Source organism: Mustela putorius, unplaced genomic scaffold, assembly GCF_011764305.1.
Source record: "Mustela putorius furo isolate JIRA1106 unplaced genomic scaffold, ASM1176430v1.1 tig00000139_pilon_pilon_pilon, whole genome shotgun sequence".
NCBI classification, from domain to species: Eukaryota; Metazoa; Chordata; class Mammalia; order Carnivora; family Mustelidae; genus Mustela; species Mustela putorius.
The window spans coordinates 8,746,898-8,758,160 of record NW_025421293.1 but is presented as its reverse complement, the minus strand read 5'-3'; the positions used below and the strand labels follow the sequence as shown (position 1 = coordinate 8,758,160).

At 49.0% G+C, this 11,263-nt stretch overlaps 1 protein-coding gene across 2 annotated transcripts; it reads right to left on the bottom strand.

Moving 5' to 3' along the window:
• Positions 1–3,790: 3,790 nt before the first annotated feature.
• On the bottom strand, positions 3,791–10,974 carry GJC3 (gap junction protein gamma 3). 2 transcript variants are annotated; one of them, XM_045075079.1, is made up of 3 exons: positions 9,838–10,971; positions 4,393–5,171; positions 3,791–4,086 (listed from the first exon to the last, which is right to left on the bottom strand). In XM_045075079.1, exons 2-3 carry the CDS (start codon positions 5,168–5,170, stop codon positions 4,079–4,081), a joined length of 786 nt encoding a protein of 261 aa, XP_044931014.1. In that variant the 5' UTR covers position 5,171; positions 9,838–10,971; the 3' UTR covers positions 3,791–4,078. The 2 variants fall into 2 exon arrangements, with proteins under 2 accessions (XP_044931014.1, XP_004781895.1); XM_004781838.3 differs by having other exon boundaries at positions 3,791–5,171; positions 9,838–10,974.
• Between the last annotated feature and the right edge of the window lie 289 nt (positions 10,975–11,263).

The window sequence follows — 11,263 nt, the reverse complement described above, 5'->3', positions numbered from 1 at the left end:
CCCACATATTCTGGTGTTGGAGGAGCTGGATACATTGAAGAGCCAGTGTTCGGAGAGGCGAGCCGGAGAGGGAGTGTTTAGCCCGCACGAGCTAGTGGGGAGGGGGGCTGTTCACCCTGTCACCTTGATTTCTCTCTTTCTTTCCAAGCCCAGGAGACCAACACCACGTCAAAGCAGCTCATTCTAGAGCGTGGGACACACCCAGCGCAGATAAGGCTACTGACAGTTAAATCAGGGTAAAGAATCTAGGGTTAGATGATCCTACCCGGACAGGAGACTTCCCACCAGTGTCTTAGGTTGTTCAGCTCTCGACAGGTCTGTGGGTATGGGATGCTTTAAGCCACCTCGGGGTGATCTGCGAGAGTGGCTCTTACCGAAGATGCTAGAAGGGAGCAGATCCTGTAGCTGCAGCCCTAGCTGCTGGAGCAATTCCCGACCCTCCTACCTGAGGAGGTTGCGCCCAGAACAAAGCCTGGGGAGTGGAGCTGTAAGTGTCCTAAGGAGGACATCAAGAATAATCTGATGGGACCAGAACGTGGGTGGAAGGGAAATCAGTTTTTTCTTTAAGTGGGAGTGGTTAGGATTGGGAGGCGTGCATAGATCCATTTTGGTACCCAACTTGAACAACCACCACTTTGCTATCTCAAGAAACATGCATTGAGACTTTCAGCAAACAATATACTTGCCTATTTCAGGGAACTATACGTTTCCGTCCTTGGATTTTTTTATTTTATTCTTGTCACTTTATTCCTTTTCTTATGAATGAAATTTTTAAATTCCTCCTCTGTCCCAATATCAGATACTGCCCTTCCCATAATATGCTCAATAAGTAGTTCTCAAATGTCTAATTAAGTGACTTGGAATGGGGTTCCTGTGATCTCTGCGTTGAGGGTTTTGACGAAAGACAGAATATCTACTTTTTTTAGATGTTCATACAACAAATAAATGCATTTTCTTTGAAAATTGAAAGCTGTATTGAGAAGGAATCTGAGTCTTATTATGGACCAAGCAGGAAGAAGTGCTCTCTTCAGTTGCTGATTTTTGCCGTGAATGTGATATTAGCATGAATGTGTCTGTATGTCTGCCTGTTACTGAGTGGCAAACATAAGGTCCTATGACACCTTAAGGTCCTTATGGCGTCCATCCCGCTGTACTCCAGAGATGAACTTCTGTCTTTACTGAAAATATTGAGGACTGCTAAGTGACAATTTTATTCATATGGGGTCAGGACACCCCAAATAGCTGAACAACCTTGAGAAAGAAGGATGACGTAAGAGGATTCACCCTTCCCAGTTTCAGACCTTATTCCAAACCTACAACAATCACAACATGCGGTGCTGGGATAGGGATAAACATACAAATCAATGGAAGAGAATTGAGAGTCCAGAAACAACTGCTAAACATTGGCAAGCAATGGATTTGCAACAAGGATGCCGAAAATCATGGAAGAAAGATGGGCTTTTCAGCAAATGGTGTTGGGACAACTGGATATCCACATGCAAAAGAATGAAGTTGAAGCCTTATACCATATGTAAGAATTAACTGAAAATCAGATCTAAATGTAAAGCTGAAACTGTAAAACTCTTAGAAGGAAACATAGGTGTCCATCCACACCGCCTAGGATTAGGCATCAGTTTCTTTAAAATAACACCAAAATCACAAACAGCAAAAGAAAAACTGGTAAATTGAATTTCTTCAAAATTAAAAACTTGTGCCTCGAAGGACACAATCAGCGAAGTAAAAGACAGCCCACTGAATGCGTGAAGGGAAATCCTATAGCCTATATAATCCTAAATACCCAGAATATATATCTGGAGCTAGTACCCAGAATATGTAAAGAACTCAACAACAGAGGTACAAACAACCCGATTAAAAAATGGCCAAAGGATCTGAGTAGACATTTCTCCAAAGAAAATATACCAATAGTCAATAAGCACATGAAAAGACCCTCAATATCATTAGGGAAATGCAAATCGTAGCACAATGGGACACCTCTTCACCCCCCTAGGATGGCTATAATTTAAAAAGAGAAAGGAAAAATGAGAGAGAAAAAGAAAAGAAAAGGAAAGTAGGAAGGATATAACCAAGTGTTGGCGAGGATGTGGATAAATTGGAACTGATTTATACATTGCTCCTGGGAATGAAAATCCTGCTCCTGCTGTGGAAAATAGCTAAAAAGAGTCACTGTATTCACCAGCAATTCTGCTCTTAGGTATTTACTCAAGAGAATGGAAAAACATACATCCACACAAGAACTAGTATATGAATGTTAGTAGCACCATTATTCCTAATAGCCAACAAGTAGAAACAGTTCAAATGTCCATGAACTAAAAAGTGGACCAAAATGTGTAGTAAGCCATACAACGAAATCATTAAACCATAAAAAGGAGTGAAAGAAACCAGTCACAAAGACCAAGTATTGAATGACTGATTCCGTATATATGAAAGGTCCAGAATAGGAAAATTTATATAGAGAGAAATATACGGAGAGAAAGTTTATCAGTGGTTGCTTAAGTTTTGGGGAGCATGGAGGTTTGGGGGTAAAAAGGGTTGTAGCGTTTCTTTTTGAGTTGATGAAAATGTCCTAAAATTGTACTCATAAATGTACAACTCTGTGATTATACTAAAAGCCGTTGAATTGTATGCTTCAAGTGGATGAATTATGTGTTATGTGAACTAGATTCCAATAAAGCCGTTTAAAAAGGATTATCAAGAGTGAATTCCGAATGATGACATTTGCTACCTGCCCCCCATCCTTGGTCACTTGGCTGGACTCTGGTTAGAGTAGAGGAGGGATTCTTTATAAAAACAGTTGAGTAGCAGAAAGAAAAATTATTAATTTCCTAGTTGCTGGTCCCTTGAGGGACCAAATATCTTTCTTTAGGAATGAGCCTTCCTGATTTACTCTGGGATAATTTGGTACTCAGAAGGAGAAAACAAAACAGGTAACTGTTCTTTGTTGAGAATTTGAGGGCAGGAAGAACTGAGGGGAAAGCTGCTTCTTCTGTAGAAAGGTGGGGGGCTACAATCCCCTCGGGCAGATGGGACAGAGAGACTCAAGAGAAGAGAAGCTTGGGACACCTGGGTGGTTCAGTGGGTTAAGCCTCTGCCTTCGGCTCAGGTCATGATCTCAGGGTCCTGGGATCAAGCCCCGCATCAGGCTCTCTGCTCAATAGGGAGCTTGCTTCCCCACATGTCTCTCTCTGCCTGCCTTTCTGCCTGCTTGTGATCTCTCTCTCTGTGTCAAATAAATAAATAAAATCTTTTTAAAAAGAGTAAGAAAAGAGAAGCTTGATATTTAGCTTTAAATTGTCTGTCGAATCATACTGTGATGCAATCATACTCCCTTCCTGTTACCCCTGAACCAGCAGGAAAACTCTCCTGTCTTTTCTGGATGGAAATGAGGGGTCTGCGTTTAAAAAGTAGGCATTTGGCCCTTCGTGTGAGTTGCTGCTGGGCTGGAGACAAAGCCAGCTGCTGTGCGCCAAATGGAAGACAAGAATTGAGCAGAGGTCAAGCTGGCAGTGGCCCCAAGTCCTTTTAAGCCTCCGAATTCACAGTGATCCTGCCTACAGGATGCGGCCGGGTGTTCGAATAAATCAGATCTGAATGTTAAAGGATGCTAGATTAGAGATGCAAAGAAGGCTAGTCTGAATATGACAAACACTGTGGGGCTGGGGACATCCAGAGGTGACAGGACTTGGAAGCTGGGGGGGAGCTGAGAGCGTGGAACCAAGGGGAGGGGTAAGTAGAGTCACCTCGACAGGAAGGTGGTGTTGAGCAACAGGGATGCCAACAGCAACAGGTGTTTATTACAGGGGAGAAGCACAGTTTTATGGAGGCCTCTGCCGGCTGACTCTGGAACCAAGCCCGTGATAACTGCCTCCGACACCAGAAGATTCTGCAGGGAAGGCAGGAGCGGGAGTTCTCCCAGGAAGCGCTTCAGGCAGCATGGCCCGCCGTGGCCCTTGGAGATGCTTCAACAGCCTCTGCTTTGTCACAGAAGTAAATCCCCACTCACTGGATGTGCAGAAGAAGATCCAGTCTTAGGTTCCCTTCCAAGGTGAGGCAGGTGACTTCATAACTCTGCAAAGTAGAGAAGCAAGCAGGAGCTGAGACTTTTTCTAAGTATAAAGAGGCTTAAGTGGAAAGGCGGGAGGTAGACTGACTGAGCGCCCTGGTCCTGGCTGGTCGGAAGGAATGGTCAAACCGATGGGGGTGGGGTGGGGGATGGGCTGGAAACGGGTCAGAAGACATCTGCCTAAAACCTGGTTTTCTGTTTTGTAACACGCGGGAGGGGTGCCTCCCAGGGGTAGAGGGACCTGCCGTGGGAGATCATGAGGACAGAGACCTCAGAAGCAGGAAGAAGGGGGGACATCAGTGCCTTCTCACCTGCTTCTCGGAACGGTTCTTTGGCTTCCACTGGCTGGAAGCTATCAGTCGGTTCCTTGTGTTTTTTGGTGCTCTCTGCAGTTGGGCAGTAGTTAGAAGGAGGAGACTGGTGCTTCCAGGTCCTCCAGCATCTCCCCAGACCCAGGAGCACAAGCTCCAGAAGAGTAAACAAGAGACAGAGCCCGCTGACCCCAAACATGGTCCTGAGGAAGATGGTCTTCTCAAAGGGGCGGGACAGGTAACAGGTTGTACTACCCAGGCAAGGCTCCTGACGGCAGACAAAGGAGCTGGGCACCTTGAGCCCATACAGATGGTACTGCACCCCCAAGGCTGCCCCCTCCAGGACCAGCCGTACCCCCAGCTGTGCCACATAGGCCCAGAGCAACCTGGGGCTTCCCGCCCTGGAGGCATCTCTGCTCTTCTCCCCTTGGTGAATCAGCATCTCCTCCTTCACCTTCCCTGATTCTTCCCAATGCCAGATCAGATGATACAGAGTAAAACCCACATAGAGGGCGCTGGGCACAGCCACCAAGATGACCTGGAAGGCCCAGAAGCGCAGCGGGGAGAAGGGGCGGGAGGCATCGTAGCAGACGACCTTGCAGCCCGCCTGCTGAGTGTGGCACAGGAATTCGCTCTGCTCGTCGCCATAGATCCCGGGCCCGCTGGCAGCCAGCAGCACGAGGCGGGATCCCAGGAGCACAGGAAGCAGGAGGCGCCCCACAGCGGTGGCATGCCGGCTCTCTTCAGCCAGCAGCTGCCTCAGGAACCTGCCGCACATTCTGTTAGAGAGACAGGATGATAACGAGGGCGGGCGTGTTGCTCCCGGTCCTTGGGAGCAGGGCAAGGCCACCTCTTCACTGTGAATCCAAGGAGAGGTAAAGCAAGCCCTCCTGCTCCTTCCAAGGACCTGGCTGATTTATTACCGAGACTGACCGCTCCTAGTTCCAGGTAACGGAGTCATCTCTGTAAATGAGTGGATGTGGGGACGGCTCTCTCTTCTGCCCCCTTATGTACCGTGTGGGAGACCAGGCTCGGTGTGCATCACCCTCTTTGCCTCCATCCCTCGGTCCCTTAACCAAAGGCTAGTCAGAGTCCAGAGAATTGCTTCCCCAGTTGACGGCCACCAGGCCTAGGCCGACTGTGGTCAGTGGCACCTGACACAGTCAGGGCTGACCCCAGGGGACCAAGCATTGTCATGCCCCCTGCTTTTCTCCGGCACCAAGCCCCAGCTGCTTGCAGGGCTGGGGGTCTGGCCTCTGCTCCCAGATGGAGATATAATCAGGGCAGGGGGCTCGCTGTGGATCTACTGAACAGAATGTCAAGGCCCTCCTGAGTCTGGTGTTCTTGAGACCCACCCCGCTTTGGAAAAGGAGAACGTTTTTAAGGAAAACCCAGCAGAATCCACTCAGTGAATGTCATTAGGTGTGAGGCCAGAGCCAGAGCTGGCTGGATAAAAACTTGAAATTCCACCTGCTTTGTGCATTGTTCCTTGGGCTCATCGCTCCCACGTGGCGAAAGGGGGCCCTGGTCAGGAACAGACTTCAGGAATCCCTCAGTCCTCGGGACAGACGAGCATCCGGGCTGCAAGCCCGTGCTTGTCACCCCACGGAGCCCTCCTCCATGTCTAGCCGCTGTTTCCCACCGTCCCTGTGCCGCCCAAACTCTTACACACTGATCCCCTCAGTCGCAGAAGACCCTGTGAACCTTTTACTCCCCACGGAAAATAGAGATTGACGGGGAACCAAGGAGCCCCCGCTCTTGGGCCTCTGCCTTCCATAGCATCATCATTGAGAGAGAAGCTGCCCTGCACTTGCCCAAGGCCATGCTCCCTCCCAGACCTGCATCCTTAGGCCCTTCTGGCTGCAACAAGGACTTACCCACCCTTGTTTCCGCTCTGCACTTGCTTAGGCACCTGTCTCCCCTTTGACGGAATTTCTAACTTTTGGACACAGGAGCAAATGAGACACACCTAATTTTGCATCGTATCAGCTTCCCGATTAAAACACCTGGAAAGACGTGCAAGGCCATTGAAATGGGCTTCGTGTTGACCCTTGAACAGCGTGGGGGTTGGGACACTGACCCCTCTACAGTCAAAAATCCGCCTATAACCTTTGGCTCCTCCCCCAAACTTAGCTACTTAAGCCTTCTGATGAGCAAAAGCCTTACCAACAACATAAATAGTCAATTCACACACATTTTGTATGTTATGGGTACCATATGCTGCATTCTTACAGGAGAAGTTGGCTACAGAGAAGAAAATGTTACTGAGAAAATCCTAAGGAAGAGAAAATACATTCACAGTAGAGTATGTATATTGGGAAAAATGAGATGTGAGGTAGGGACAGGGGCAGCTGCAGCGACCGGCCTCGCCCCAGGACAATGATGTGCCACAGCATGGGGGCCTCCGCCCAACAGTGGCAGCTGCCAGGTGACTCCTCAGGCAGGGATGGCCACCTCCAGGAGCTGCCTTGAGGAGGGGTCCGTGCCCAGTGGGTAGGAACCCAGGGCCCACGCCTGCCCTGGCAAGTCTGAGCCCCACATTGGGCTGGAGATTACTTTTTAAAAAATCCACATACAAGTGGCCCAGCAGGGTTCACATCCGTGTTGTTCAAGGGTCACCCATATAGATAAGGACAAGCTGTTATGCTGATGCTTGGGCAGAATGGTCACTTCTGTGCTGTAGAAAGGGTCGGATTGAGATGCTTCCAAGGGGACCATTAAAAAGGGCTTAATTGACCAGAGAACCATGCCACCATCCACCAGCCATGAGAAACCATATTTGGAGCCACTACCAGTCGGAGTTCAAGCCTCTTCTACCTGCTTCTCAGTCCTAGGTTTCTACCTCCATCATAGACTATGAAAAATCAGAAGTATATCAAACCACTGAAGAGTCTTCCCCATAAAATTGGGTTAAAATCTTTTAGAAGAAATCTATTTTCAGTCCTTAGAAAGGCAAAATTGGCCTCTCATGATTAAAGATGGCAGAATGAAGATAGAGATTTATCCCCTCTCATCCCTGAGACCCCTTGAAAACAAGAATGGGTGGATCTTTAAGTGTTTAAACTCACTACAAACAAGAGATATCACCAGTAGCACAAGGACAATCCACTTTGAAAGCAAATCAGACTGTGGTTTTGGCCAGCACAGCAGGTTATTCTTCTGGAATTCAGAGAAAGAAAAGGAATCATTGAAAATAAGAAAAGACAAATAGATACGGGAAATCTGTGTCCTAATTTCAAAATCAAGACCACAATAAAGCACAGTCACTAGCTTGTTTATTGGATGAGAAAACACTTGGTGACGTGCCTGGGAAAGAGAGCAGTTGCTCCATAAATGTTTGTGTTTGGAGAGGATCGGACACAACAAAAGGTTGTGTTTGGAGAGATCCTGAGTTCCACGGGCGGACCAGAAGGAAGGCCGGCTTCCAATGCTGGCCATGGGTCCCAGCCTCAGCACCAGTGATATTTGGGGCCTAAGCATTTTGTTTGGATGCATAGTGAGACATTTGGCAGCATTCCTGGCCTGGGTCCACTAGATGCCAGCAGCACGCTTCTCCTCTCCAACCCCCAGATGTCTCCGGACACTGCTGAATGTCCCCTGGGGGCCGATTCACCCCTGGCTGAGAACCACAGCCTCAGGAGGACACTGGCCCATCACTGCTCCAGTTCTGAAAGGCAAGACCTCCATACTGGCACATCTCAGAGGGCTGGCATTTGATGGGACATGATGATCAGCCCGTTTCTGGGCTGCTTGCACATCTTCCCTCCACAAGCCCTGTCTGTGAGGAAGTCTGCAGCCCCTCCCTGCCTCATTCTTCCGCAAGGTCCTTGCACTTAGGGGAGGCAGCCCCGGCTGCTGGGGGGCTCCTGCCCTGGTTCTCCCGGAGCATTGCCAGACTAAAGACTAATATGGTAAATTCTCAAATCTGGCTCTCAGCCTCACTTCATTTCAAAGGGCAGACCCAGCACACTCTAAATGCATTTCCAGTATTCCCAGGAAACCTGGGATCTAACACAGAGCAGGCTTGGCATAGTCCGATGCTGGGAGATAGAGTAATTCTTTTTTTTTTTTTTTTTTTTTTTAAGATTCTGTTTATTTGAGAGAGAGAGAGAGAGAGAGCACAAGCAGGGGGAGGCAGAAGGACAGAGGGAGAGGGAAAAGCAGATGAGCAGGGAGCCCATGTGGAGCTTGATCCCAGGACCCCGGGATCATGACCTGAGCCAAATGCAGACACTCGACTGACTGAGCCACCCAGACGACCCGGATTTTGAGGCATTCTTGGAGGCCCTATCTCTGGCTCTTCTCTCTCTCCTGTGCCCACCACAGATCCATAACCAGACACCTAACATCTTCTGAGAGGCTCTGGGACCTGAACTGGGGTCTCCAGAGCTCACCAGAGAACTTGGAGATTTGGGAGGGAGAGAGGAAAAAGCAGGACTAAAGGACTTGATTTGAAGCTGCCATTTCTAATTCTGAGCCCCCTTCTGATCCTCTCCCCTGTGACACCACAAATTCTGGGACCTCGTGGAAGGTTCACAGAAAATCGTGCTCCATCTCCTAAAGTCTTCAGACCGAAGGGTTTTTCCTTAAAAATCCAGGACCTAAACACAGGCCTGTGTCCTCCCTCATCCCCTGCTTTCTTGGGAGCCCATGGTTCCCCCGTCTGTTAGCCCTCTGGCTTCATTCTCTGAGACCCACACTGGCCTCCCACAAACACATCTGCAGCTTTGCCCAGGGATCCTGAGCCCCTGAGCTAGAGCTGGACCAGGCAAGCTGAGGGCTCATTCTTCTTTTCAAGACTCACTCAAGGACACCACTCTGTTTCCAGGAGTGGACAAATAGTTTGAAAATAAATCTTTACGGAAGGAGTTGGAAGGATCTGAACACTGTCCAGATTTTAGTTGATAAAGCAATACCCATGAGCTCAAGATTTGGAGGAGGGTGGAAAGCCCAGAGTATGATGGGATTTTCAAACGTGTAAATAGTTTGTTTGTTTGTTTGTTTGTTTGTTTTAATTCCATCATGATTTTGCTAAGAATTTTTCTAAGCATCTCTATTCTTTGGGAGAAGAATTTCAGGATTCCGGTGGTATCAAAAGCTCTCTCAGCCAAGTAAGGCATGAGGAAGAGATGTGCCCCTGAGGACAGCGCTGGACCCGGCTCATTGCTCCCATAGTTCCCCATCTGGCCTGGAAAACATTCCAGACTTTTTACCCAAAATGTGATCCCCTGATGCACTGGCATTTCCAGGAATGCAAGTTCTCAGGCTGCATTCCAGGCTTAGCAAATCAAATCTGAATTGTAGTAATACCCCACCACCACCACCCCGCCGGTCCCTGGCAGTTGCATTTGAGTTAGAGACACCCAGTGTAGCACCCAGGCAACCCCCACTCCTGCTCCCCGCAGAGCCCTGGGCCAGCCCAGCTGCCCTCTGCCCAGCACTCACCTGGCAGCACCAGCAAGAGCACCAACAGCAGGGGAACAGGCAGGCAGAGTCCTCAGGCTGGAGCCAGCAGGGTCCCGACTCTCCCCCAGGCCCTGCCTCCAGCCACCACCCACGTCTTCCCCCTCCCCTCTTCATTCCTGGCAGCCTGAGCGGAGGGTATGAGAGTGGCAGCTGGAGGAGCAGGCAGCCCTGCTGTTGAAAAAGGGGCTCTGGAAAATAACCCTCTTGTTGCGGGTGAGGCTACCTCTTCCAGGTACACTGAAGTAGGGGTTTTGGAAATCATCTGGAAGGAGAGCAATGGCCTCAGCAGGGGGGGAAGGGGCAGGGCTCACAGGCAACAACAGATAGAATTTCTAGAAGTTTAATAAATCTCTACAAAGCCCCCCACTCTCCTGGGCAAAGTATCCAAAGGATACGTTTACCCACAAAAGAATGTGCGTGTGCGTGCATGTGTGTGTGTGTGTGTGTGACTTGGCTGGGAGAAATAGCCCAGGCTTCCCCTCAGCGTGGTGGGCGTCTGCTCCACGTCCCTCAGCAGTTTAGGGAGCCCAGCCCTCTCCCCCAGTCCCAGAGAGAACTGCGACACCTGCCTGCACCCAGTCCTGTCCCCATTGCTGGAGCCAGGAGCCCCTTCAGAGGAAGGAAGGGGCAAGGCTGGGTCCGCAGGCAGTGGGTAAGAGAACAACCCTTGACCAGAGCCAACCCTGCTCTCTTAAAGGAGAGCTGGAGGGCCCCTCGGTTCCAGATGCTGCCCCTGTGGGCCTTTGGGGCATCGTTCCCTATCTCCTTGACAGTTTGCCGAATGATTTTTTTTTTTTTTTAAACCTTGGAGCCTTTTCACTCCTCCAGGGGATTCCATTAAGCAAGATATAAGTTGGCATCTTTATGTTCACATCTGGTCCACAGGATATTTGCATACATCCTTAGAGCCAAAAAACTCTAAGCATACAGTTCCAATGCAGTCCCATCTCCTCCCCTTCATCTGCGGGAGAGCCTCTCTCTTGCCTTTTTCACTTTTCAGGCAGGAGTCGATGAACATGTCCTAGTTCCCCTCTCTAGGCTTAGGATGAAGGAAGTGACAGAGCTTGAGAATGACATAATCATTATGTATTCATTTATTTAGGGCTTTTTTTTCCCTTGAAATATTTCATCTCAGGGGCACCTGGGTGGCTCAGTTGGTTGGGCGTCTGCCTTCGGTTCAGGTCATGATCCCAGAGTCCTGGGATCGAGCCCCACATCGGGCTCCCTACTCAGCGGGGAGCCTGCTTCTCCCTCTCCCTCCGCCTGCTGCTCTGCCTACTTGTGCTCTCTCTGTGCCAAATAAATAATAAAAATCTTTAAAAAAAAAGAAATATTTCATCTCAGATTAGCAAATCACATCAGAATATCATACATGTTGTATTTTTTAAAACATTATATCTCGAAA